General features: G+C 40.3%; 1 protein-coding gene and 2 long non-coding RNA genes across 6 annotated transcripts in view; 1 reads left to right on the top strand and 2 right to left on the bottom strand.

Annotated features, from left to right (window-relative positions):
• Positions 1 to 8,871, bottom strand: part of LOC122458659 — a 44,262-nt gene extending 35,391 nt beyond the window's left edge. The window contains exons 1-2 of the long non-coding RNA XR_006278769.1: positions 4,390 to 8,871; positions 2,168 to 2,266 (exon numbers count right to left, since the gene is read on the bottom strand). This is a non-coding gene — a long non-coding RNA (uncharacterized LOC122458659). The remainder of the gene's footprint in view (positions 1 to 2,167; positions 2,267 to 4,389) is intronic.
• Positions 3,677 to 27,927, top strand: part of RUNX1 (RUNX family transcription factor 1) — a 219,900-nt gene continuing 195,649 nt past the window's right edge. The window contains exons 1-2 of one of the 4 annotated variants that reach the window (XM_038421705.2): positions 3,677 to 3,900; positions 4,081 to 4,197. In XM_038421705.2, the coding sequence (XP_038277633.1) occupies positions 4,140 to 4,197 (58 nt within the window). In that variant the 5' untranslated portion in view covers positions 3,677 to 3,900; positions 4,081 to 4,139. Of the gene's footprint in view, positions 3,901 to 4,079; positions 4,198 to 27,927 lie in introns of those variants that run through there. The other 3 variants (XM_043507725.1, XM_043507721.1, XM_038421722.2) reach the window with 3 other exon arrangements.
• LOC119863376 overlaps positions 24,332 to 27,927 on the bottom strand; it is a 45,500-nt gene continuing 41,904 nt past the window's right edge. The window contains exons 6-7 of the long non-coding RNA XR_005295589.2: positions 25,069 to 27,848; positions 24,332 to 24,885 (exon numbers count right to left, since the gene is read on the bottom strand). This is a non-coding gene — a long non-coding RNA (uncharacterized LOC119863376). The remainder of the gene's footprint in view (positions 24,886 to 25,068; positions 27,849 to 27,927) is intronic.

Below are 27,927 nucleotides of genomic sequence, written 5' to 3' on the forward strand. Positions count from 1 at the left end.
GTCATGTTCCTCAGTCAGCTGTGGGAAATAAATTCTTTAACATCACTAAACCTTTGACCCCTGCCTAATACACCATATACCAAATTAAACAAATGACTACTGGCACATTAATTTGCTCTTTTATAGTGTCATGTGGCCACTTGATAATTTGCTTCATGATGGGTCAGTTTCCAGAATTAAGTATGATATTGCCTAAATGTTAAAAAGCTGTTATTAGAAAGCAAAGGAACCAAGATAATAGTCATATGATTGTTATGCAGAACTTTATTTAGAAGAGGCAGAGTCCAGATTTAAAATATTTAGGAGACCACTTTTAATTAGACAGCAGCCCATAGTAGTATTTTCATAAACTCCTTGGGGCAGGGATTGTTATTGTGAGAAATGCTTCAGCATCTTCCTTTATTTGTACATTGCAAGATAACCTGGCAATAAATAATGACATATATAACTATAACTATAGCATTTCCATTATGTTTTACCTAACACCACTACAAAATGATACCTCAACACATTCAGTATTTCTGCTAAGAATTGCCAGATGTAACCCATCTTTGTTAGTATTAATGGAGAGCTTCCTTAACTGGCATAACAAAGGCCTGGGAATATAGTAGTTAATTCTTCAACTTAAGTTTAGAATGGGCCTGAAAAACAACATTCAAATCTGGGTTCCAGTGTGCTGTTCTATGATCCCTTCCCTAAAGTTCAAAGTATGTGGATGTTAGCAAAGCATTTTCCGATGCTGTTTTGTAGCAGAGAAGAAACTGCAGTGGCAGGATACATGTTGAAACACTTAGTTTTTTCTCTTGCATCATCTGCAGTAATTCTGAGGTGTTAAAATCAGCCCCGTTGTTGCTTCTCACATAGCATAGTTATGCCACGGCTGGCGTGGCAAATGACTGAAGTGAAGGCATTAACATAGCTCACATTCAGCATGCAGTGGCACTTTGTCCCCAGTGCTATGCCCACATCTGGCTGGCCATTATAGCATATGCTATGGCTGTCTGAGTATCTAGCTGCCTGGGTGTCTGTGAGCTTTCCCATCCCTTTGATTATTAGAACAAGGGAAATAAAAAGTGGCTTTAGTTATACCTTAAGACTGGAATCATTGCTGTGTTTTATAGCATTGAGTTACTGAGGCTCCTGGTGGAAGCTTCTCTTACTTGGTGATCTAGACAATGGGTTAGAAGCAAGGGCCAGGCAAAGTGGACAAAACTGATTTTTTCCCCCACTTTCTGTAAAAGTAAGTTGATCCAAGCACTGCCCTCTCCAGCCTTCCAGAATTTCCATACATTGATTTCACTAGAAAAACATATATCCCCTTGGTAAGAACTTCCTAAAAGAAACACACATCTGATTTTGAAATGACTTTATCAAATAGACTGAGCTAAGTCATAACAAATAACTTATTCAAACAATTTTGCCTTGAATCTTGCATGTCCCTTGAATGTCTGTGAACAGATTGTGGCTTTCTTGTGTTCCTTATCAAAATAATAATTTAAAACTTATTTTTGTGTCTTGTTTGGCCAAATTGTGAGGTGTGTTGCTGTATATGAATGACTGAATAAGCCACATGGTACTATTTCTGTTCTCTAATTAGCTGAGCTTAATTCTCACCACTAGGTTTCTGGTGAAAAGGCTTGTAGAAAGTGAATCTGGAATTTGCTTTTCATGAGTGTTCAGATGGGGTAAGCGTAAACCACATTTTCCAATGGGCATTCATAGAGTAAAATCCATTTGGATGAATGTTCATGGAAAGGAAACACAAAAAAGGAGGAAATATTGGAAATATGAAAGTGAATTTGTTTTAAAAAATCAGGATAGGTGCTGGAAGTCGGGGTGCTGGGAGTACAGCAGCACCACCTGGCTTAACGTGGTTTCCATCATAGGCAGGTTACATTACCTTACAGTTTGATCCAATGGTTTTCAGCACCCGCACTATAAATATTGTTCCGCACCACTGAAAATTAGAACAAATATCAGAGGAAGTATTTTTGCATTATTCATCTAGCTCTATTATTAAGTAATTTAGACTCTAAATATTTGGCCAGCCTTTTTGTTTAATGGATTATAGAGGGGGGAAAATACAAAGCGTCCACATCCCAATCCCAACGTTCTTGTAGGACCCATCTGAGCTCCCTCTGCTGGTTCAGACATAGCAATTACCAACCTGATGCTGTTCCCAGCTCTGTGTTGAGACTTATATCATCACTCACACTCAAGCACCAAGCAAGGAAATAAGCCGACAGCACCATGTAAATTGCAGCTGCTTTAGAAACACAAGAGATAAGTCAATGTTAGCCAAATGGAAAGGACAAAATCAATGAGGAGAAGCGATTTTATTTTCACACAACAAAATTAGTGTAGGGAAAAATCCAAAAGTATTGAAAGTATGGGTTTGTTATTATGTAATGGAGATATGATTCAGGTGGGGAAATCCTTATTCCTGTGTGGAGCCCCATGGATGTCAGAGGGGCTCTATGTGGTTTTAGGGTCTGTGTGCATGAGTCCAATTGCAGTACTGTGGACTTAGATTGTCAATTCTTCAGGGGAGGAACTTCGTGTTCCTATGTGTTTGTACAGCACCCAGTTCAATGGGCCGTGACCCAAATAGGGGTTTCCTGTACCTATTGCAATACAAAATGATAATGACATCACAAATGTGTACCACTTTTTCTTCAGGCTACACTTTTAACTGTATTTGTCACGTAGCATGTGCAGGACAATACTCTTTCTGATGTGTTGTGTGAATTGGTTCATTTCCTCTATTGTTACTGGTTCCTTGGCAAATGTTTAATAGCTTAAAAAACCTATTGAGCTCCGGGCTTCTGTACAGGTGTGAGGTATCATATTGATTTGCATTGAAGTGCAAAAAGATAGTTGTCCAGTATTCAGAAGGGGTGAGAAAGGAGACAATAGCTGGCATAACAGTCACTTCATTGTTCTGAAATGAGTAACTTCCCCCCCCCCGCCTAGTGTTCTAACCAAAGTCAGACCAGCATGGGCTGGGCTATTCTGTTTGTAGAGGAGCTCTACTGTTTTAGACAGAAATTTAGAATATTGTGTTCTTTGATCAATCTCTTATTCACTATATCCTAAAAACTGATGAGTCTTTACTCAGTTTTCACTCTGGTAGAACTGCTTCTGAAGTCAATGGGAGCTTTGCCTGGGAAAGGACTACAGGATTTGGTCCTTTGGCAGTATCTTACAGTCTTTGTTGCCAGCTTGTGCAGACTGACTTCCTTTAACAAGCCCTTTGTTACAGATTCTATAGGTTGAAATTCATAATCTCTTCTTTTAATTTTTACACTGTAGATTTTTATCCCTTTATATTCTTCTTCACCAGCTAGTAGACTTTTCCTACAGCTGATTCCTAAGGTTTTAAATGATGACATATGCATCCTCCTTTAGCAGCCAACTAATACCAGGGTTTGAATTACCATTGAATAAGCAGCAATGAAATCTCTATCAAAATAATCGGTTAGTTCCAAAAACCACAAACAACAAAACAAGCAGAGTTGTACTAAATCAGCAAGACCATTTCCAGAATGAGGGGCTGTGAGTCACTTTTTTCCCCTCCCTCTGCAAAATCTACTCTGTTTCTTTTCTCAGCCTAGGGGAGGGCAGGTGGAGTGGGTAGGGCATTGCTTAGAAAGTTTTGGGTTTTTTTAAAGTCGACATCACTCAAATCATGTGATCGGCACAGACCAATTGAGACAGGTTGTGGAAAGGGGAACAGTTAAATTTGTAATTTTGGTTGTGTGAAACACTTCTTTGGGCCTCATAAACAACCACAGAACCACAAGTTGGGTACAGAGGCAGTCACACAAGAGCGGGTCCGGGATATTGGTCAGCAGACAGGGCAAATCGTTTTGACTGCAAACCACAGAGTTTCGTAGAGTGGTAAGCATCATCAAACCACAACTGATCCGCTATTTTTTTTTTAACAATTTCAGTGTTTGTTTTAGAAAATGAATCTTATTATCTGGCTTATGTTGCTTCAAAAGCACTAAGATAAAATAGAAAGCAATGGCCAGGAGGAGGGTTATAACGATGACCATTCTTACTTTTTCACTTCCCAAGGTGAAAGAAATCATATATTCCCCCACTTTAAAGAAAGAATAAGTTTTAAAGAGGAAACTATGGCTTCAAACAGCGTATTTGAGTCATTTCCTTCTTACCAACAGTGCTTCATGAGAGGTAAGTGCTATTCAGTGCTGTTAAATATACTTTGGACTATCCCAGGTTTAAGAAAATGCATGCTTGTTGCACATTTCAGGAAATGCTTACAATATATAGTTTTCCACTTCTGTTTTCTGAAGCTAATGTCTGTGGTTATTGCTTTATTAGCTCACTATTTGTCAATTCTTTAAAGATATTATTATAACTCACTTAAGCTGTTCAAAGAGTCATGGCATCCTCACAAATTTTCCTTTTGTAAATCCAAGCATGTTATACTATTCATCTGAGTTACACACAATACAATAGCAGTAGCATCAACCTTTTTGGTTCTTTTGGTTCTTTGCTTTTGAGCTACTGCCATTAAAAGTAACGGCCAACGGTATGCTGCAGATATCACAGACTAAAACAAGTACAGTACTGAATGACGAGCAAGCTCATACATACAGCCAGCAGAGCGTGATGCTGTCTCATTTTTGCTACTTTGTCGGGGTAAAGGAAGAAGAAGCATGCTCACTGGGAACAAGTAAGAAAAGCTCAGAAACTTGCTTAAAGGTAGTTGTAACTCACATAGCCCAGGCAAAGAAGAGGATCAATATATTTAGTGTTGCTTTTGGTGCCATGTCCCTCTCAGATGATTCTAAATTATTGGCTGAAGCCATTCCATGTCCTCTGAGCAGGGGGAAAAAAATTAAACTGCAACATCCAGAGAAGTCTGGCTTTTCCAGACAGTGACAAAGAAGTTTCACAGCCCTCGGTAGATCAGATGCTTTAATCATTAGTTATTTGTATTAGTAAGCAAGTGGACTAATGTGAGAAATGTCTCTGCGTTCTTGCAGTTAGCCCCCTAAATAGCCTGATACAACTGAACTCTTTCCCCTAAACACCAGTCTTCTGACTGTTTCAAGCCATGTGTGCAGGGACATGCATATTCAGTTTGAAATGAATGCAAAGCCATACACAGATCACTCATCGATTTGGCGGTGGTGCTATGGGAGAATAACATTTTATAACTCTTTAGTTACAGAAAATTTCCCGGCCTCGGTAGTGTCAGCGTGAGTCATTAGTTATTCATATTAATAATTGAGCTGTGGAATGCGGAAGGCTTGTCAGCTGCCTTGTCACAACCAGCTATATTGCAAGCACCCTGTTGCTGCTGCAGCTTGGGGCCCCTCTGATTTGAAAACAGGGTGAATGTACAGAAGAAAATGTCATTGCAACTCTCTTTTTACCCTGCAAATGAAAGGTTTTAAGTAGATTTCTACTGGCATCAGAAGACGTTTCAATCATGATGAGCCGTATGAGTCACACATTCTCACAGCATCTTCTAGCCTGTGCAGCAGAAATACTGGAGCTCTAGCAAGAAGCTGCTAACTGCTCCCCTGGCTCCTTCTGAGCTAGCATTTCCTTTGGAGCAAAGGAAGCAATATTGGTAGAATAACAAGAATGATCTTCCTGCATTTAGTCAGCTTTTTTTTTAACTCGCCCAAATGTTTGTTTGCTTTTTTATCTGCAGTACAGGAAGACTTATTGAGGAAATTTTGTTCATTTGATAAGGTAATGAAGGGTGAACCCTGTGGGGCAGTGCTTGAAGTACTAATGCCCAGCCAGCCTGTAGCAGAGTTCTGGAGATAATAGGAGCTATACTGAGGCACCATATTTAAGTAGTGTCAGGGAAGCTTAAACACTAAAGACCAAGGGCCAAATTCTCTGCGGGCATGAATTGCTGAAGCTCCATTACAGGTAGTGGAGCTGTGCGAGTTTACACTAGCAGAGAATTTAGCTCCAACACATCGTGTGCATGGCAAGAGTGTCCAACTGTGTATTATTATTCATTATTTATCTTATCGTAGCCCCTATGGGCCCCAGTCTGGGACCAGGACCCCATTGTTCTAAATGTTGCATCGATACCTTGGATCAGATTCTGATCTCAGCTATTCTGATATATATCTAGAGTAAGTGAGATCAAAATGGCCCACTAACTGTGTGTTAGGAAAGTTTGGGCAACAGTTCTTCAGTTGAGTTAGAAAGTAAATGTTTCATAATCATGAAAGAATAAAGCATTTAAACATGAAAGCCTATGAGAGTTTTCCAAACATTCTTTTTTTGCTTCTTCCTCTTCTTAAATGAACTTCAGACAATTTAAAATACTTCACAAAAGTGCTGTTTAGGGCTCGGGGCAAGAAAAATAATCATTCCTCTGGATGAATTGTTCTCACCCATATTTCTCAATAGTGTTTACACAGACTAGTCATTAGAAATGTCCAAAATAGTCTTATTTTTCCCGCCAAAATTTATTGCACTTTCTCTCTTAAGTGAAATTATGAGGTAAAAGGGAAAATAACAAGTTGTTTTCTGCCATGAATTTACTTTATCAGTCCATGCAGTCCTCTCAGAAGGAAATCCATAACTCTTTTTTAGCGTGATACTATGTGAAAATTGGGAAAAAAAGAGGGGAGTGGGGAAGCAAAACAATTGTTCCACCGTCTGTGAACAGTGACAGACATAGAAAGCCTGACATATTAATTTAATGTGGTACACCACAAAGGATATGGCCCTTTTTCTATCGCACCACACCAGGTCCTCCCTTGTGCCATTAGGTAAAGAAATGAAGACTGAATTGAAACTTCTGCTGGAGCATCATGCATGCTGAACACATTAAAATGTTTGTCAGGACTACTTCTAAGAAGTGCCTTATTTTCCTAGTGGTATGATTTCAATGTAAGTTTGGGATGGATGGCAGGAGTTTAAGGGAAGAGTACTCCTAAGGGTCTTGCTAAACTGCAGCCAGCAGAAAGCAATCAACCCATCTTTCTGTCGAATATGGGATTATATCATCAAGGCTCTTATGTTGTTGTTTGTGTCTGTTCTTCCTGTGTAATCCCCTATTATTGTGAAGGTTTTCTCTCTGCTAGAAACATCCCATTCAGGTTGTATCAATGAGGTCACAGCAATGATATTTTTGGAGCAGGGACAACATGAAAACAAATTCCCTTGGAATTTCTTGTGGTTAAATAACGTATAAAATAAGAAATAGGGATTTGAAAGCTGTTTCCTTGTATTCTTGGAGTAAAAAAAATGTTACTATTACCTAATGCAGCCTAATAATTTTGCCTGTTATGAAAAAGAGAATCGCAAGTCTTATTGTAGGGGTTTTTAGGGAGATGCATGTAACATGGAGTGTAATATTTTGGAAGCATAGGTTATATCTCCTCATCTTCCCTTTGTTGTGAGGTCTGGCTAGTTATTTCCATATATGGAAGAGGTTGCTTCTGGATTTTGTCTCTTTGTTTTTTAGTTAAGGCACTTTAAAGCTTGTGAATAGGTGCAATTCTCTTAGAAAAGGACATGACTTGTTGCTGTCTTATTACTTATAATTTATATTATGGTAGTGTCCAGATTGTGACCCTTTTATTCTGAGTAATGTACAAAAATCTTATTGACCTTGCTCTAAATAGTTTGCAGTTAAGGCCCGATCTTGAAAACACTTACACATGTGCTTATCTTTACTCATTAAAGTCCATAGCTCTGACTTGTCCTGCAGTTGGATCCAGGAAGTCAGTAGTTCTCCTTGTGTCAAAAGAGTCTGTCTAATCAGAAATTCTCTATTATCTGAGTCTACATTAAGTGTATCTCCTGGTTATGACTCACTCAATAACTTCTCCGGTTAGAGAGTATGAGTCTTCCTTTCATCTGAATATTTGTCTCTAAAATATTTTGGACTAATGGTGGTAAAATAGCTTCTCCAACACCCACCATAAAAGCAGGTTATCTGAATAGCTTTCTTGATATCGCTCTTTGAATCTAGAAGTTGAATGATGTATGTGGCATGGCTTATACATAGCAGTGTAAATAAACACACTCATTGATTGCAGTCAAGGGTATTATTCATGGTAATAATCACCGGCCTTAGTGGTGTTTCTATGATCAGACTTTTAGTTCTAACATAGTTTTGGTGCATGTACACATTTGGGGATTGCACATTTGTGAGAATAGCCACATGCAAAGTTGATTTCCAGTATGAAGCATCCAACAAACATTTCCTGTAAGCATGGCCATGCAATAAAAAAAAGAAAAGAAAAAACTCTGAAGAATGGATGGCATAGCATCCAATCCACAAAGTAGTCTATGGACTTCTGAGACAATCTGCTAATATTTGGGGCCCCTTGAGTGTTAAGATATGTTTCCCATTCCAAACTCTGCTTCCCTCCCAAATGCTGATCTCTGCATGGCTCATCTGTGGGGGTGTTGATCCTTAGAGAATTTTCAGAAGGGAAAGAAATAAATGAAGACAGTGATGATGTCAGCCCACTAGAACCCAGTACATTATTCAGAGGATTCATATATTGGAAATATCTCTGTAGAAAAGACATTTTTTTCCTCTCAGAGATATACAGCATCTGACTTTAAATTAATACTAATTTGGAAAACTCTATTCCTCCTCTTGCCCAGGTCAGTGACTTTTTTTGAGGGCAAGTAAAACAACTATATTTTCAAAATAGAAAAAAAAAAACACATTGCCACTGAGTGGTGAGACGAGGGAAAGACAGTTCTAGTTCTTTGAAGACTGTCAGAACTGTAAGTTGACGAGTGTGAGCACTATAGAGTTGGTAGTGTATCTTGTGAAAAGGAAGTTGAGCTAAAGAATCTCATAAAAACACGGTATACTAAAAGAAAAGGCTTACACAATGTCTGATTTACACAGCCTCCCCTCTGTGTTAGACTCATTTTATCTATCTATCTATCTATCTACACATTCACAAGTGAGAGACTCTGTGTGTGTGTGTGTGTGTGTGTGTGTGTGTGTGTGTGTGTGTGTGTGTGTGTGTGTGTGTGTGTGTGTGTGTGTGTGTGTGTATGTTTATTTAAAAGGCTTGTATAACATTGAGAAACCAGAACACAGGAATCACTGAGAAGAAACAGGTAAAGTATCTTAAATAAAAGATTAATTTTCTGGGTTAGTAATACTGAAAGATCATATACTGGGCCTGGACACTAAATTCAGTGTCTAAGGAATCAGTAAAAGAAGTGATGTGCTATGGTGGCAGGGTTAGCCAGGATTCACGAGTCAGTGGATATGACTGATTTACAGATACCCAAGATTGTCTCACTCTTTATCCTTTCACCAACAGTGCCTCTGGGTTACATTTCAACCAGAGAACCAGACTCTAGCTCTGAGGTACTTGTCCAGTGGGAAGTAAAGATATCTGATACGTATATATTGCCAATACGTACAACATTAATGCAAGAGAAGTTGCATTATTTTGACAGATCTAAAACCTGGAGGAGCATTGCACAGTTTCATTGCCATTCAGAGGCAGTGCTAGCTCATTGGGGGCTTTAAACAGGAATATTTTGGTCCCCATCCCCCACAACACTTACTAAAAAAAGCAAATAGAGGCCTCCTTCAGCTGCTCAGGGCCCTAAGCAATTGTTTAGTCTGCTTACGCCTAGTGCTGGCTGTGTGGCCAATGTGTAGTCCTGTATTGGTTCTACACAGCAAAGTTTCAGTACTAATTGACCATAATAAGAACAATATGCTCATGTTTAAATGACATTTATAATCCTAGGATGTTGGCAAGTTCATGGTGGTGAAAGGTAAATTAAGTATCTTATTGTGAAGCAGAAGCAGACATTCTCTTTATCTTATTATCTTTGAAGGGAGAATCCACAACTAAACGTGGGAGAGAAATTACTACCGATTTATGTATAAATGGACATAATTGCCGTTAAAACTTAAGTCGAACCACTATTGAGGAATCCGTGAAGCTATATTCTCTGTGTCTACCCTCGTCTTTGAAATCTCCACTAGAAAACATTATGGAACCAAATTACCAGTTGGGGATCAGGGAACTCATCATGATCTGGCCCCCATCATGCCCATACTCCACAGCTGGTGCCGATGCGCCCTCTGGATGTTCTGGGGTTTGGGAGGGGCTGAAATTTCCTGTGCTGGGGCAATCTCTGTCAGCCCATTAGAGCTAGTTTAAGGCACCCCTGCACCGCTCCAGTGGCATAAAGATAGCTGAGCAAGAGAAGAGGAATCAGGCCTTTTGAATGCTCACTTTAAATATAAGAATACAGCATTGGAATACATCTACTGGGGGGATGGAAGTCCTTTTTCTTCACAGAGGGTGGACCATGGTTATAATTTGAAAAATAACTGTAAAAACAGCATCATGCCATCTACATCTATCTCTCAATATTTTTTCACATCAAATTTGCTCAGTTTATAATAATAGAAGGGGATATTTCTAATGGCCAGCCCTGCAAAAACAGCTTGCCTGCCCTGAAAACACAACAAAGCCAAGCTGAGTTTTTTCTGGCTCCTGTTTCATTGAAAAGCAACAAAGATTCTGCAGTCAGAACTGAGTTAACAATTCAGATGAACTAGAACAGAACCTGGCTCACCCACCCATAGCTGTGTTGGCCCTGCAGCTATAACACCAGAATGAGAAGCTAAAGCAAGCAACTTTGACTGAATAGGAAAGGAAATCAGTGTTGAATAAAAAGGTATACACATCACTGAATATAACTGCACTCTAAAATTGAGTCCTACCAAATCCCTCAGTATCCACTGTGAGGCTGCAGGCCTCAAAGTAGGATTTTGGTTTCAATTGAGCTGTGTGAAATTACTGGTGCAATTAATATGTTAGCATAAGGCTCCTAATGTTAACAAAGTATTCTCTAGGATTTCAAAGTGCAGTCAGAGCTAGTGACATATCACACAATCCCTTCGCTGAATCCTTCAGATTTAATACAACTGTGTGTATTGCAATTTGAAAATCAAAAAGTTTATTCAGAGTGAGGTCTGTTTTTTTTTTCAAAATTACAGACACACATCCAGTCCTTACTCTTCATGGTGAGGAGGAGCACATTGCAGATTGTGAAACAAGTCCTCAAGATGATGTAAATTCATTCGTATCCGAGAAGCTATACCAGAAATAATTTTTCAAAGAATGTGTTGTTAGCCTCTGGAACTCATTGCTACAGGATACTTTTGCAGTCAACAGTTTAACAGAATTTGTAAAAGGACTGGACATTTATATGGATAACAGTATTCAGACTTAAAATAGCACGACTTAAAAGAACAGGAGCTTTGGAAGTGTTATAACCCCTCCACCCCCATGTTTCAGGGCATAAGCCAACCTCTACCGATTGATGGGTAGGAAGAAATTTTCTCTTGTAGGCAGGTTATTCCAAAATTGCCTTCTGCAGGATTACTGCACTTTCCTCTCTGGAGCTAGCCACTGTCAGAGCCAAGATACTTGACTAGATGTACCTCAGGTCTAATTCAGTAAACAATTCCTATGTTCCTATGACAAGCCACAAGCACGTATTACACTAATGCCCTCGCCACCACCTCCCTTCTGATCTTATGAGTGTATATAATATGTATATGAAGCTGTGGCAAACTAATATAACTCTCATAAAGGCCTGTAGTAATTTGGTATTTCCCATGTATTTGATAGCTTCAGACTTGTCTGAACAAGTATCTGTCTAGCCCCTAGAAGAGCACCATATACAGCAGCTTTACCTCTGTTAAATTGAGAGTTAGAACTGGAAATGAGGCTAGAAATTTCTGGGTTGCCAATATAAAGTCTTCAAAATAAATGACTTTTCTTCCACATTGCTCCCAGCAGGATAAATTACAGGTTTAAGTACAAGATATTTATTAGTGTAAAATATAGAATTCACTATGAAACTGGATGCAGATATTTGAAATATCTTAAAATGGCATTAGTAGATTTGATCATAAGTCTGTGAAAGTAGAGAACACTTGGAGTTGCTGCCCTTACAGGAATGCTTCCAGTTCATCCTTCATACCATCTTCAATGCTCACCACTTCTGCTTGTGAGGAAAGCTGTGTGAAATTTGTCAGTTTCACTTCACAGAGACTTGTGAAACCATGTTCTATGGTTTTGATCTAGCTGGGTTTTTTACCCCATATATTTAGTTTTGAGTTTCAAATTCCAGTGAACCCAAAACTCACTCTGAATAGTTTAGAGGGGGTTTTTTTGGTTCTGATTTCATGCTGAAGTCATGAAATGATCATGGTTTTGAGACACACTCGTAATCTGTCCTCAGGTTTGGTTGTGAGTGGGCTAGGATACAGCTGAAAGATGTGCATCTCGGAGCAAATCTTTCCATGAATGTGGTCTGAGTTTAAGGAAACCTGAAACCAGCTGGATTACATATGATTTGCTGCAAACATTTCAGACAGCCCAACCTTGTCAACCCATTGACCCTATCAGACCCTTGACCCTTTAATTTGCCCTTTTATGGTCTTTAAAGGGGAGAGATGTCCATCTGTTAAAATATTTTTAAAACTACAAGTACAGTCCCAAAATATGCAACAGATGCACAAGTTCCCCTTATGTCAAATATATTACACATTCTAAATCCTGGTCACACCCTCATCTCTCATTGCATTTTAACTGCTTGTATGGTGCACACCTGTGGTGTTCAGGCAAAGCATGTGGCTTTGGGATGGTCATACATTCATAGTAGCTTTCAAATTATTTTGCACTTTTAAAAAAACATATATAAAGAGATCTATATCAACAAACATATGATAAAGCTTCATGCACAAACCTAAATTACTTTGTAGTCAGATAACACAGCTTCTGTTAGCATGTTGAGCTTAGTATGAAGCATGTAGTTTCACACCATTTGCAATGTGCATATGAGCTTTTTCACCTCGTAATAGATATGTCTGTATTTATACTTTGCATATCAAAGAGTAACAGGTTGAAAAGTTACTCATGGCATAATTCTTAGCATGCAGTCCTGTCCTCACTGAAGTTAATGACAAGACTCCCATTGACTAAAGTGGGGCCAAATTTTTGTCCTTTAATCTTGTAGTAACTATATATAAAAACCTGAATAAAAAATCAAAGGTGGGAACAAGGCTAATTTTGAATCTCTGAGGGTCTCCCAATGGAGCAAAGAGAATTGTCATTAAGCCACAGATGTCTTGAACTGGTGACAATGGGATTGTCAGAATTGGAAGGTTGCTGGGGTGTGTGTGTGTGTGGGCGTTAATCAATAACATCTTTGCCCTAAACAATTACACATAACATATGTTATACAGCAAGTTTAGGAATAACTTTTTCCTACTCGTAGTTATTGGATTATATTTTAAAAGTTAAAGAGAAGAAAAGTTACTAAATAACTGGCCTGATATGGTTGTGGTCCTGAACTAAACAGTGTGAGCATTGTAGGAGTCTTAATACGAGCCTTTCTTTATCACATATCATCCTCTAGCCATACATAGAAATCCCACTGACATAAGTATGAGCTCTACACAAAAGAGCAAAGTGAGGATATGGTCACTTTAACATTTACAACAGGAATTTTGTGAGTGCAACTTTAAGTTCTGTCCCTATTGCACATTGCCATGTGGAGAACACTGAAATGTAAATACATATTACCCTTAGGCCATAAGAAGTGCAACTGAGTGTTACAATATAGTCACTAGATATTATCAGGCTTTTGTAAAGTGTTACTGTTTTTTTTTTGTTTTTTTTGTTTTAAGGCCTGCATGTAAATATTTCTGATTTTGCTTAAACTGGGTGTAACAAAATTCATAGCCTGAGAAGCAAAACCAACAACAAGCTGTGACTGTGGGCTGCCAAATCCGTGTGAAGAATTTATAAAGCCCTGGACTTGTGTGGTGGTAGGAGCACTGCTGTAAATGGAGATATAACCTGATTTAATGAGAACACATACATCTGAACTAAATGCTGGAAGTCTAGCCAGACAGTAGAGACATATGCTTTCAGGAGGGTTAAGTGAATTTGTTGCCTTTCAAAGCTGACAGATAGACAACAGTGTCATCTTATCCCTAGAACAAGTACCACATGGGGGCAGCAGTGCAAACATCCCTCCATCCACCTGCTAGTACACCTTAATAGCCAGTCCTTCAGGGACCGCCTCGAGGAGCAAATGGGTACTATAGTCTATATGCCCGTTCATGTTTTTGGCCTTTATGTTGAGACTGTATAAAGTAATAATGAGTGGTGGGTGTTTGATGTTGGACACCAGCTCATTAAAACCAGCACTGTGGATGGTCCAGTGATTGGGGCAGTGGTCTAGGCCTTGGGAGACCCCGCTTCAATTCCCCGCTCGACCACAGACTTTCTGTGTTACCTTAGGCAAATCACTTAGTCTCTCTAGGCCTCAGGTCCCATCTGTAAAATGGGGATCATAGCACTACCCTGCTTCACAGGGGTATTATGAGTCTAAAGATTGTGAGATACTTTGATTTCTACTGATGAGAAGTGCTATTTGAGAGTTAGGTATTATTGTTTCATATACCAAAAGTAACATATTTTGATCACCATTTGCCTAGGGTGCACTGCAGCACATAACCTACAAGTGAGAGAGGTGAGTAATATCTCACTATCCAATCCCCTGAGCCATCTAGTCCTCTCCCCTCCCCCTCCTCTCCCTGCCCCCCATTAAAAGGGTTAATCTCCCAAGCCAATATGGGAAGTCTCCTGGTTACAGTATGTCAGGCTATCATGAAAAGAGGAGATTAAGAAGGAGATCTCACATTTTCCTGTGTGAAATTATGGGGTAAACTGTTAAAGCTTTATTGTGATAATCTGATCCTCTTGCTGCCTTGCAGTTCGGGGCTAAACTCTCAGCTGCAGTAGATTGTTTTAATGAATGAAAATCCCCATTTGAAGTGTCTAAATCTATGCACGCCTGTTCTTCCTGTTATCTTCAGTTCTGGAAGAATTTTTTTCTTCTTTTTAGATTGCAGTAGTTGACAAGTGCTGTCTACTCATTTGGTTTTTACACTTGAAAGTTGTACTGGTAGGAGTGTGACTTTTTCTTTTTTTTTTACACAGAAATAATTATGCTCATACAAGCCCTAGCATGGATACAATTGTAATATACCATACTGTAATTAAGGTGCCATATACTGATATAGCTTTTTCTCCTTACTGTATGGGCATAAACCAGATCAATATATTCTTATAATTGCATCCACATCTGCAGGAGGGAGGGTGTTTACCACTTTAACTACACCAGTATAGCTAAAGCCATACAACCTCCCGGGGTGAACCCTGCTATATCTGTCTAAAGGTGCTTATTCTGGTTCTAGCTATATTGGTATAGTTAACATGGTACAACTGTTCTGTGTAGTCAAGCCCAGATTCAAAACCCATTGATGTCAGTGGAAAGACTCCCATTGACTTTAGTCAGCTTTGGATCAGGCCTCTAGTGGGCAGCTCCCACCATGTGAAAGTCAGAGTGTTAACCACCCAAAATAAGGGTAAAGTGCTAATGTAGCTCAATTCAGCAGTCTCTGATCCCGCAACTATACAAACACATGACTGCAAAAGAAAAAGTAGGGAGGCTAATTCTTCTCCATTGTAGATGCTTGTCCCCTTCTCAGGAGCTACCTCTGAAGCAGTTTTGTTCCTTTTAATTGTGTTTGCCAGGGCCATTAAATAAAAATTCCATTGTATATATTGGAGATCACATTTCAGGCTGCCTGCTGACTGGAAGACTCCTTTTTACGTGCTCATTAGATCAGCCTCCACCTGCTCCCTTTCTCTCTCTTACTCCTCCTGTTTCCATCTCTCTCCTATGAGAGTTTCATGCTTTCAGCATGCTCCAGCCCCCCTCTGAGCCCTGCTTTGACTAAACGGCAGCAGTTTAAGATCAAAAGCATTATCTAAACAGAAGCAGTTGGAGTTTTTTTTAGACTTTCATCTTCCCTTTCAGCTTTCAAAAAGCCCACTCCAGCCAAAGGGATTAGAAAATACAACAGGCCCACACTGCAGGCTGTTGCTCTGGATCAGCTTTGACAACCCCTGCTGTGTCACAGTGGATTAACCTAGTATCCTACAAGTTACAGGCCACACACTTTAAAACTAGAGTACAGTCAGTCTGATGGGTTCTTTTTTAAGTTCTGCAAAGATCTGCTAAGCCAGAATACTGCCTATTTTCTGCTCTAAGCATTTGTTATTAAGCATCCTGGGCATTATACAATATTGCTGGAAGTGTACTGGGCACAGGGCAGGCACGTCCATATTTAATTGCCTATGTCTTGCTATCTGAATTTTCAATGCCCAGTCTTCATCCAGTTATTGGGCAACCTCATCCACCCCTGATTTTGCATAACTGAATAGATAGACTCAGAGGGCAGGTCCTCCGCTGGTGTGAACTGGGATAACTGTTGAATGGAGCTAGGTGGGCATTTGGCATTTGTAAAGGCTGTCTTTTTAATAGAAACCATTGTGTTTGGTTTCACAATCATAAACTGAGTTAAAACAGCTTTTATTCCAGAGCAGAGGGAGTAACACCTGACAATATTATTCAGCATATTTCCTGTTCTGTTTATGAGTTATCCTCTCTGTGTCTCTGCAAAATTCTCCCATTGGTTCTTTATTCACAAATTTCTTCAGCAAATAACTCTCTATTGTCAGATCATTGATTACATATATTCACAATCCACATTAGGTTGGCTTTTACTTACTTAAGTCATGTAGTATCATTTCTGTTCACCTACTGGTCAAGCTGACTGACCAAGACAGCATGAACTGCCTGTTTTACAGTCTCCTGTATAATCCATCATTTGGTTTTGGTGGGTAGTTGAGCATACGAGCTTAAAATTGTATCTTTTTCTGAATGTTCATACTAGTTAAGCTTGTTTTCTCAAGTGACCTTGGAAAATGAACACAAAAAGGTCAGAAACATGGTTGAATTGAAATGTGCTAAAACATTTAAATGAGTATTCTTGGGGAAACCTTTACTACAGTTCCCTAACCTCAAATTCATTCTGAAATGATCTTTCTTTCTGAAGTAATATTTGCCTTAACATTTTAGCTTCTTTTTTTGCCAGGATATTCATCACAAGTTTTGTTGTGTGAAATGTTAACAAAATTCTTATTTAAAAATGCCACTCCTTGCACATCATTCACACGGCTGTTCAGGGAGGGGTTGAAATAAGAATCAACACAATAACCCACCTAAAACAAAACAAAACAAAACAAAAAAACCTGTTTGTCCTGTTTTAAGTGGTAGTTACTTTTGGGATAAATTATTCTAACATTGAGTTTTTTCTACTATTTGCCCATTTCAGAGGCTCCTTCAGTAAATAATCCTGCACATTTCTAGTACCTGTATTGCGTTGTCAGGTTTGCTTGTATTACAGTCCAGTCAGGCACATGGAGACTAATATATCATTAGTTCAGGGTGATTAGATAGCAAGTGTGAAAAATCGGGACTGGTGGGGAGGGGTGATAGATGCTTATTTAAGACAAAACCCCAAATAGAGGGACTGTTCCTATTAAATTGAGTCATCTGGTCACCCTACAGTAGTTAGTCAGATAACTTGAGTCATAATCAAATCCTAAGTAGGTGGATCATGTCTTTTATATCCAAGGAGTATGTAAGAAAATAACTGCCCTCATTTTTTTCTGTCATCAGAAACCAACACAGAAGCACATGAGTGTAAAGAATACAGCAAGAAGGGAATATCTATTTCATTGTGTAGGTCTGATTTAATTGTCACATTGCGACATGCCAGGAGACGTTCTGTTGACTTCAGTGGAGTAACTTTGGTGTATACCATTCTCACTAAGTTCCAAAATGAGGCTCTCCATCTCCATTGGGATCCCGTCCCAACCAACTCTGACTGGCCCTTTTAGGGGGCTGGAGGTGGAAACATATACAGCTGTTGGTATCTGATACACAGGTGTTTAAAGTTGCCTTTGCTAGCTAGCCAGCATCAGTCACAATAATGGAATATAAGTAACTCCCACAGTTGCTGTATGGGGAGAGTAATCCATTGGCATTTAGCCATCTTTTAACATGCTTGGTGATTGAATTAGGGCTACTGTTCTCAGCCCCATTTCACATACCTATTAAATTCTCTCCCTTTCTTCACAGATATTTTGATTAGAATAAGATAGATACAGGTGATGAAATAAAGCAGTGCTTCCATGCCTAACACCTGTTACAGCTCCCCTTTGTTTGGTATTCCTGCAATACATCTTGGGCTCTTTCAAGTTGGTACAGAGAGTAAAAGAGAAAAGGGGATAGAGAAATAGGCCTCTGGTGGGAATGATGTTCAGTAGTTGGTTTTCCAAGTTCACAGCTGGCACATTCATCCACTCACTATCTTTATATGGTCCAGCTGTTTCATTAGCCTTTCTGCTGAGTTTCAGACCCTGCAGTTCCAAATTGGGCATGCTCCAGAGGGCACCACTGGGTTTTGTGTTCAGATCTCCTTATCAATAAAAACAGCATGCTACTGCATTTGTCTGAGATTGTTTTTTGCTGGAAAGGTGGTAGCCCTCCTGGTGTCACTTGTGATGTGCTAAGGCAATTCAGTCAGTGCAGAGACAGAAGTGGTTCTTTAAAAAAAGTCAGAAAGATATTCTTACGTTCTTTCATACAAAATGTGTGCCAAGGAAATGAGAGATTTGGGTACTGATGCAACTGATAATGTAGAAGACAGACATTAACAAGGTTGTTAAGCCAAATACTTGACTGAAGCAAAATACTGAAGGTTATGTCTGTAAGATTTCAGGCTTTAGGATTTTCCCCTCTATTAATCCATGCTGCAGTGGTAAATAAAAAAGAAGTTGAAATGTGTGGCTTGTAATAAACAAATAATGTATGTACTTTTGCAGTCATATTCTGTCCTGGGCCAACACTGAAGTCAACCACCAAGATAAAATTACTGTGATGTGCCAGTCAGAAGCTGGCTCAGGGATTAGAGAGTGGAGTTCCTGTACCTGTTACCTTGTAATCATTGCTGCTAAAGGATCTGTGCTTGGTACTTAATGTTTTAAGATAATTATTCTTTGTGGGAGTTGGGCAGTGTCCTTCTCCCGCTCCTTCATGTTACCGAGACGCTTTGAGCGATGTTAGCCTACATCTCCAGCATGTTGCTACAGTAACTCATTTTGGCGATATTGCTAGAGAAGTTCTTTGTATTGGAATGTATTGAGATCTGCCTCAAGTACAGCAGATAATGACAACGTTGAATGTAAATATTCTCACCATGTTGGTAGTATGCTTATTCAGCACAAGGATGGCAGTACTGGGAAAGGCTCTTTTTATTAGAGCTGTGGAAAAGTTTTCATTAGAATATTTGCTGTTTTTTTCCTTGGTGGTTACTGAATCTCCAACATTTTGCTTCACTGGGAGATGTCGGGAGGCTGGTTGATTTTTTTTCAAAGGAAAGCATGAAAAAATGTGGAAATCCCCTTTCATGGAACTATGGGGTTGGTGAAATTTCAGACAGAAGCTCTCTCCTTTCTGGGGGGGGGGAGGGGTGTAATTTAATTTGAATTCAGAAAAATCTAGTTTGTGTGCAAAAAAGGGGCATGTGAACTGTCTGGTTTATTGTGCACTGTATGCACCAATTTGGCCCAGTTTTTTGAGGCCCTACACCTAAGAGGAGAGGGAGTGAAATAAGAGGAGCTGGCTATCTATCTTGAGCTTGTGTAACAGATTACGCACAGGATGTAATTTCTGGAAACATCTTAAAGTGGCAGGGCAGTAGCATTCTCCCCATTTTCCAGTCAGAGAACTGACAGAGAGATTATGTGATTTACCCAAGGAAGTGTGTGGTAGAAGTGGGAACAGAACCTTAGTTTCTTGTAGCACAGTTCAGTGTCTGAGTATCCACAAGACCATACTTCTTCTATGCTTTGAATTTTACATTTGCTAGAGTGACTATTCCCACAGAAACCTAATTTAGAGTTATACTCATCCCAGAGTATCTTTGAGTAGATGAGTATCTACTCATTAAGAGTACAGAAATTTAGAAGCCCAATCACAACTGAGCAACAGAACTCAAAAAGCAAGGCATAAATTAATGGAAATTCATGAAAATGTTGTCCAATAATTTTGAACAGATATATTTTTTTAAAGCTGAGAGCTATTTGTGGACATTCTTCAAACAGGAAAAGAAGGAACACTTGTTGAAAAAATTATTCATTACATATTATTTGCTCAGCTCTTCTGGAAGTATTTAAAATATCATATACAGGAAAAATAACTCACTAGGGTTTTCTTTGGACTGGCTTAAAAAATCACATTTTCCCACCAGTCAAAATGGCTTCTGCTGGCCTTCCTGAGCCTCTTGAGCACATGGGATAGGCTCAGTCAATCAGAAAAGCCAGACATGTTATGTGACTTCAAGCATGCCATGAAAATGAACCAAGCCAGCTAAAAAATGCACCACTAAAAGATACACTGAAAGTTTCAAGAAATCAGGAGGTGTAGGCGGTGCTTGGGGGGTGGGTGGGGACAGAAGCAACTAGGCACAAGTTTGATATTTTTTTCTGACATGAAAAATTTCAAAGAAAAACTTTGCTTTGGGGCAAAATGTTCCCTCAGAAGCATAGTACTACTACAGTGATGGGCATTTTGGAAAAAGCCTTAAAGATCAAGATTTCTGCTGCAGCTCTCCAAGGCATACTCTGAAGTTGTAGAATACAGCTTTCCATTGCTAATTTAACACCGGTTCTGAGAGAAGAATATGTAATTAAAATCTGGAGCATGAATCTGAAAAGCAAAGTTTGCTCCCGGTAAGACTAGGCAGTACATAAAGGATAAATGTTGGCCATGTGATCACTGGACCCTGGGCAAAAAAGGTATTTCCCTTTGCTCATATCTGACTTCTGAATAGAAATCCACACTTGCCGTACCTTGCCCATGTGCTTAAGTGCTCATGTAGATACGAAAGAATTTAACTAAGAAAGGCTAAATGACTGCCAATAGACACACACACCCCGCAACCCAAGTAGCAAAGCTTGGTGCAGGGGGTTCCATAAGGCGGGGGAGGAGAAAGATGGAAAGGGGCCTCAGGAAGAGCTCAGCCACAGCCCTGGCAAAGCCATAGTCGCTGCTGCTGGACTTCTGCTCTCTGGGACCAACCATTAATGCATCTGCATAGTCAACCTGTCCTGCCCCCAAACTCCACTATGTAACGATGCAGATGGAGCCTTTGTGGAATTGGCTTCATAGCAAAATATGTTGACTCCATTCCCCTGTGCTATGGAGTTGCACTGACTCTTTTGCAGGTTGGGAGGAGTTGCGGGAGGATGAGATTTGCCCCAGTAATTGAAGTGCAATGCTTTAGAAAACAGCAGCAAGAGAAATTACAGTCTGGTCTAAAACAATGCTTTGGAATCCCGTAATATGAAGTGTGGACTTTTTAACTCCAAACAGCAAAGAATCCAGAACACAGGTTTGTTTGTTTGTTTGTTTGTTTGTTTGTTTGTTTGTTTGTTTGTTTGTTTGTTTGTTTGTTTTACTCGGTTGCTCCAGAGAGGAGACCATTTGCTCCTCATTCCTTCTTTTAGTTGTGGTGCACCTGAAGAAACTCCCCTGAAACAAAAAGTGGATAAGCATTGCCTCTGAGGTGGAGCTGCAGTGCCTCTTTCTGTGAAGCGACAGGGAAGCTGACAGCTTAGAGGGAGGTATCCTGTTTGTTGAAAAACAACTGACAGTTAAAGCAGGGTTGCAAGAGCGAGAAAACCACAGGTCTCTGAGCTAAGCTGATAACAGGCCTCAGCAGCTTTTGCAGAAGTTCCGTCCCTACTGAACACTGATGAAAAAAATGCTCAAGTGTCACTGGCTCTTTCCTGTTTCGCGCTTTTTAGCAGTGCCGTTTCTTGCTGTTAATTTATGCCACATTTTTTCAGTTACTTGCTCATTTTTCAAAGTATCCTCCACTGCTATAAACAGAGTGACAGGCACAGAGCAGGCTGTGTCTGACCCTTAAAATCGATGATTACATTTGCTAAATGACTACAGTGGAAGCCACGGGTGTCCAGAAATTTTAGAATTTAGCAGTCTAAGGCCCTCATCCTGAGAAGAGAACTGCATGTGCAGTTGTTCTCCTTTTAAAAACTTTGTTGTATCTTAAATAATAATAATAATAATAATTAATAATAATAGCTAGCTCTTATACAAGACTTTTCATCCTTAGATCTCAATGTGTTGTATGAAGGAGGTCAGTATCATCAAACCTTACATTCAAAATACATTTGGAAGAAAAATCTAATCTCTCAAGACGGGCAAAATTTTCAAATCTGGGGACCTAAATTTAGGCATCTAAATCCATATTTAGGCCTTGATCCTGCACAAACTTAGATCCCAATAATGCAAACACTTATGCATGTGCTGAACTTTACTACCATGAGTAGATCCATTGATTTCAATGGAATTACTGGTGGCAGGAAAGTTAAGAACACTCATAAGTGTTTGTGTTTGCAGCATTAACTTTAAATGTGTAAGCAATTCCTCCCTGCAACTGCTCAAGTGTTTAAAATTACATACACATGTAAGTCATTGAAGGATCTAATTAACTGTGACCTGTGTTGCAAAGGTGCTGGGCACCTGGAGCTCCCACCAAAATAAAATGAGAACTCTGGGTGTTCAGCACCATTGAAAACCAGACCATTTTATTTAGTGCTGTGACAAAGCTCTGTCCTTGCCTCTGTGGGTCCCATGTTTCCTGGAGGATTTCGCTAGTCTCAGAGGCTCACTGTGACCCTCCACGTAATTTTTCTTTCTCTAGAGACAAGGGTCACAGTCTACTGAGCCATTTTCATCATAAGCCAGAGAGGGAGGTGAGGAGAAGTTATCCTTCCTTGCACAGTCTCTGTTGTCTCCCAGTCTCAGTGATTAATCAGGGAGCAAAGGTGTGTGTGGGGGGGGAGCCCAGGCCCACCCTCTACTCTGGACTCCAGCCTAGGGACCCTAATGGTATGGTAGCTGACCTTTTAGAAACATGACATGTACAATTCCCTGGGCTACTTCCCGCACAGCAGCCCTCACTTCCTCAAGCTCCATTTCACCCTTACCTCAGGGCCTCCTTCCTTGTGCCTGATATGGTGTGCACTACTCAGCCTCTCCAACAGCACAACTTCCTCACACAGCTCCTGACATGCACACCCACCTGAGTGGCTGGGAGGCTTTTAACTAGTTTCAGCCAGCCCCTGATTGGCTTCAGGTGTCCCAATCAACCTAGCCTTCTCCCTGTCTTCAGGAAAGTTCTTAATTGGCCCCAGGTGTCTTAATTGACCTGGAGCAGCTGCCATTTCACTTATCCTGGTACCAGGGATTTCTTTAGCCTGGAGCTAAGATATCTATCTCCCACCACTCTTCCATTGCCCCGGTGGGCCAGCCTTTATTCCACCTTAGTCCCAAGGCCCGCCGGGGATGTTAGTTGGCGGCTCCTTCACGGAGCCATGAGCACGGGCGTGTACTTGGCATGGTTCACCTCAATCCCAGACACCTGCCCCTTTTGCGGCGTGAGGGATACCCTGGCACATATATACTTGGAATGTGCCAGGCTGCAGCCCCTATTCCGGCTCCTCACCAATATTTTATTATGATTTTGGTTGCAATTCTCCCCTCACCTTCTCATTTATGCACTCCCTATCTGTGGCCCCACAAAGTGTAGGATCTCCTGGTCAGCCTCCTCCTGGCCCTAGATAAAATGGCCATCTATAAAACCAGAGTGAGGAGGTTGCCGATGGAGTCTCCTGTGACTGTGGGGCCTATTTCCGATCCTCGGTCTGTTCATGTATCCAGGCAGAGTTCCTCTGGGCAGCGTCCTCTGACACCTTTGAGGAGCAGTGGGCACTGTCCGGGGTTCTCTGCTCGGTGTCCCCGTCCGATTCCCTTTGTTTGACCCTTTGACCACACTCCTGTCCCTGTTTTTTCATTAGTTGTCCCCCGAAATTCATTGGAATCTAGGTCCTGTGGATCCCCCTTCTAGGCTAGGGGGGGATCCTTTAGCGGTGGACGGGCTTTGCCCGCCCATTTCCAAGATCCCAATAGGACTACTCTTCCATAGCCATCTGGCCTTGCCCCGTCACAGTGCCTAAATATCGATTTGGGTTACTAACTGTAGGCCCCCAAGTGTGAACATTTTGACCATAGCGCCCAGTACTCAAGTCGTATAAAATGGCATAACTCCATTAGCTTCAGTAAAGCTGCTCGATAGAGCTGGTGGAAGATTATTTTTTTCATTGTTTATTATAAACAAAATGTTTCATGAAAATTTGTCAACGTTATTAAAATGTTCTGGTTTTTTTGCACACAAAAAACAGTGACATCTTTAATAGATAATTTTATTGACATTTTATTAACATTTTTATTGCCATCAGTTTCAAATTCAGCATAGGGAATTTTTGTTTTCAATATAGAAATGCAGCTTTCAGAAAATACATTTTGGCTCATGATGTTGAAAACTATTTTAACAAAAAATCAATATACTATGGGGGGAGGGACTGACCAACCAATAAATTCCACGCAAAAGGGTTTAAATTTGAACCCTGTGAAACAATCCATTTTGGAATTTTCAAATGTTCCTCAAAGACCTTTTAGTCCATTTCAGCCAGCTCTAGATCTGGACCCTGGACTCTAGAAGCTGGGCAATCATATAGGGAGGAGGACATAGTTCCTAAACCAAAGAGTTTACAATCTAGAAAAGGGACCAATGCGAAAGGACAGGCAAAAGGTACATATCATCCAAGCAGACACATTGATACTACAAAGACTGAAGCACGCGTGCAACTTGAAACGAAACAGAAAGATAAATTGTTTTGAATAGAGCTCACATCAGTTTAACAAATGTTTGAAGAAGTGTAAAAGCACCTCTTCCCCTACAAATTATTCTCTCCCCCAACACCACCTTTAATTTTCTCCTGCAGCCTCCTGAGCATCATTGAAAAGGAGTACTTGTGGCACCTTAGAGATTAACAAATTTATTTGAGCATAAGCTTTCAAGCTGTAACTCACGAAAGCTTATGCTCAAATAAATTTGTTAGTTTCTAAGGTGCCACAAGTACTCCTTTTCTTTTTTGCAAATACAGACTAACACGGCTGCTACTCTGAAACCTGAGCATCATTGTTGTCCTGTTTTAAACTCCCTCCAAATTGTCTTTCTGGTCAAAAGGATCCAGCACTAACAACCTGCGGTGCTCATTGGCGGGAGCTCCAGAGAGAGATGATTGTTAGGAAACCAGTTGTAGCTCCCTGGTTCTGAGGCCACTTTGGCACTAGTTGTGGCCCCCTGTGGAAGCTGTTCTACATTCCAGCAGCTGGTGATGATCTGCCTGGGCTCGCCCTCCACGTGGGGACTGTTAAAGTGCAATGCTCCAGACACGCCCTGTATGCCAGAGGCTAAAGGGAGGGCTATGCAATGGCCAGGCAATCCCCAGCTAGGGGAATGTAGCCAGTCTGCTCCCTTTGCACCATCGGAGTGACACAAAGTGTGTGCAGTCCACAGAGAACCTGGCCTGATATTCCAGGTACAACTGTACTTGATTTATATCAAGAGAGATGATTAGCTCATTGCTTTGGGATGACAAGTCACTGGTTTGCAGTCTGAAATTGCATTGACTATTTTTGTGCAGCATGTGATTCTTTAGTATGAAGATAATTTTTCTTTGGATATATTTGTCAGGGCAGGTTCCTGGAGACCCAAAAGCTGGGTGGAACAAAGCAATTTGGCATTCATCCCAATATGACAGTGGGCGGAAACCACTGTAATAGAGCTGCCAACATGCTCCCCTGACTCGGGCTTATGTGACAAATCACAGGGATGTGCGGGGTGATTCTGAGAGGTTATGACCATATTTTGCTGCTGTGATTTTTTAAAAATTTGTTTTACATTGTGTTTAGCATTTCGAAGACATCTGGTTTTGATGGGGAGGGTAGAAGATGGAGCAATCAGTCCCTTCACTGAGCTACACAAGGAGAAAGAATGTGTATGTATGTAAGGGCTCGTAGGGGAGAACAGAAACAGGGTAGGTGAAGTGGTTTTGATAGTGTAATATTAGAGAGAGCTTCCCATTGTGCTGACAGTAAAGGCATTTGTCAAGGTGCTTGACTAGCCAATATAAAGTACACATTTTCTTCTCTTCCTCCCTTCAGTTCACGTCTTTATTCTGTTAAGGAAATGCTACAGGTATGAACTTGGCTGCTAATGCAAGAAAACACCTCAGTGTGCTAAACACTGCAGAATTCTCAAATAATGAAACTATTTATTTTCTACTTTCCCAAGTACATCATACTAATCCCAGTTCATCCTTTCCCTGATGAATGCACCAGGTACGCACATCAAATGCACTTCTTCCAAATGGCTGAATGTTCTTTTGTAGCATTTTCATCGGTATATCCCAAAGTGCTTTTTGAAGGAGGTCAATAACATTATCTCCATTTCACAGGTAGGGAAACTGAGGGGCAAGTGACTTGGCCAAGATCACTCACCAGACCAGTGCCAAGACTAGAGCCTAGGTTTCCTGAGTCCCAGGCCAGTGCTCTATCTACTAGGCCACACTGCCTCCCCAGTCAATCTGGTGAGTACTCTTGCAAGGTGGTAAGCACCCTGAATGCCCATTGATGCTGATGGATGTTAAAGATGCTCTGTACCTTGCAAGACTGAGCCCTAATTGAACATGCTATTTTTAATTGCTGCTGAAACATACATATGGCGTTTACTTGGTGTAGTTTTTATTTTATTTTATTTTCTGAAGAGCAAACACTTAAAAGAAACCCAGTACCACAATGCTAATCAATGGTTCTGACTTTATAAAGCTATGATTGGCTTTGATTTCATCTAGTAATTGCCAGAGAAGTGAATGTGATGATGTTTACCCTGATGAGTTACAGAGAAAGTGAAGCCACACAAGTATTAGGTTTTCTCTTGTGGGAAAGCAAAAGCCACGTACACCACTAATTCCACCACAATCATTCCCCGGTTGCTGATGATAGGCCAGGATGAAGGTAAACTGGGTACTCTGTTAGGCTGCAGATATTACCAGTTGACCTCATTTTTTCTGACAATATTTCAGCACTTAAATATATCAGATTTAAGTTGTCTGTCTCCTCGTACATCTTTCCACGTGTTCTTCTGAGCAGCAGAGAGTTGTAGTGTTCCCCTCCCCCCCAAAAAAGCACTCTGAAATAGTGTTGCTGTGATAAACTTCACTGTGGGGTGAAACCTAGTACAAAAGGACTTAGTTAGGGAATAGATTGGGGTTTGGGTTAGGAGGGGTTGCAAAAACTTGGCATCAGCCAGTTTAAAAATGCACCTAACGAAGGAAGAAAATTCTGCCTTGATTTATACTCAGTGTCACTGGCATTCTCTAGGGAATACAAATATATATGCTTTTTTAAAATTTAATTTTATTCCTCTTGCTAAAAAAAATCATTTCTTTAAACAAATGCAATGATCGATTTTGGGAGAAAAAAAAAGTTGACAAGAATAGATAGCTACACATCCAAAAAACCTATTGTGCATATATGGCAGCTCTCTTTTAATTCGTGCTAGGTGAACCTCACCTTGTTCAGACTTCAGTTTTGTCAGACTTCAGTTATTTAAATTGTCCAAACATTTGAGGTCTCCTAACCAAGCTCCATGCTCCACCATCCCACCTCAAGGTTCTCTTCTGCCAGCTTCTTTTCCTCCATTCCCTACCAACTTCCACCTCTCTTGAATATGCATGGGCTCTCCTTTACCTTATAGGCAGGGTCAGATACAAGGTTTCAAATCCAACTCTCCCTTCCTCTTTGAAATGTTAAGGACTTCAGATTTGAGGGTCTAGCATTAACCCGTCTGTAATCTTATATGATGGAGGGTGAAGCTTATAGAGTAGGATTTTCATTTCTTGACCCTATAAGAGAATGGCTGATGAGTAAACCCTGAACATCTATTAATAGGTTCTAAAACCAACTGTATGGTAGTTGCTGTCT

The sequence above is a fragment of the Dermochelys coriacea genome, chromosome 1, assembly GCF_009764565.3.
Source record: "Dermochelys coriacea isolate rDerCor1 chromosome 1, rDerCor1.pri.v4, whole genome shotgun sequence".
In the NCBI taxonomy this organism is placed as follows: domain Eukaryota; kingdom Metazoa; phylum Chordata; order Testudines; family Dermochelyidae; genus Dermochelys; species Dermochelys coriacea.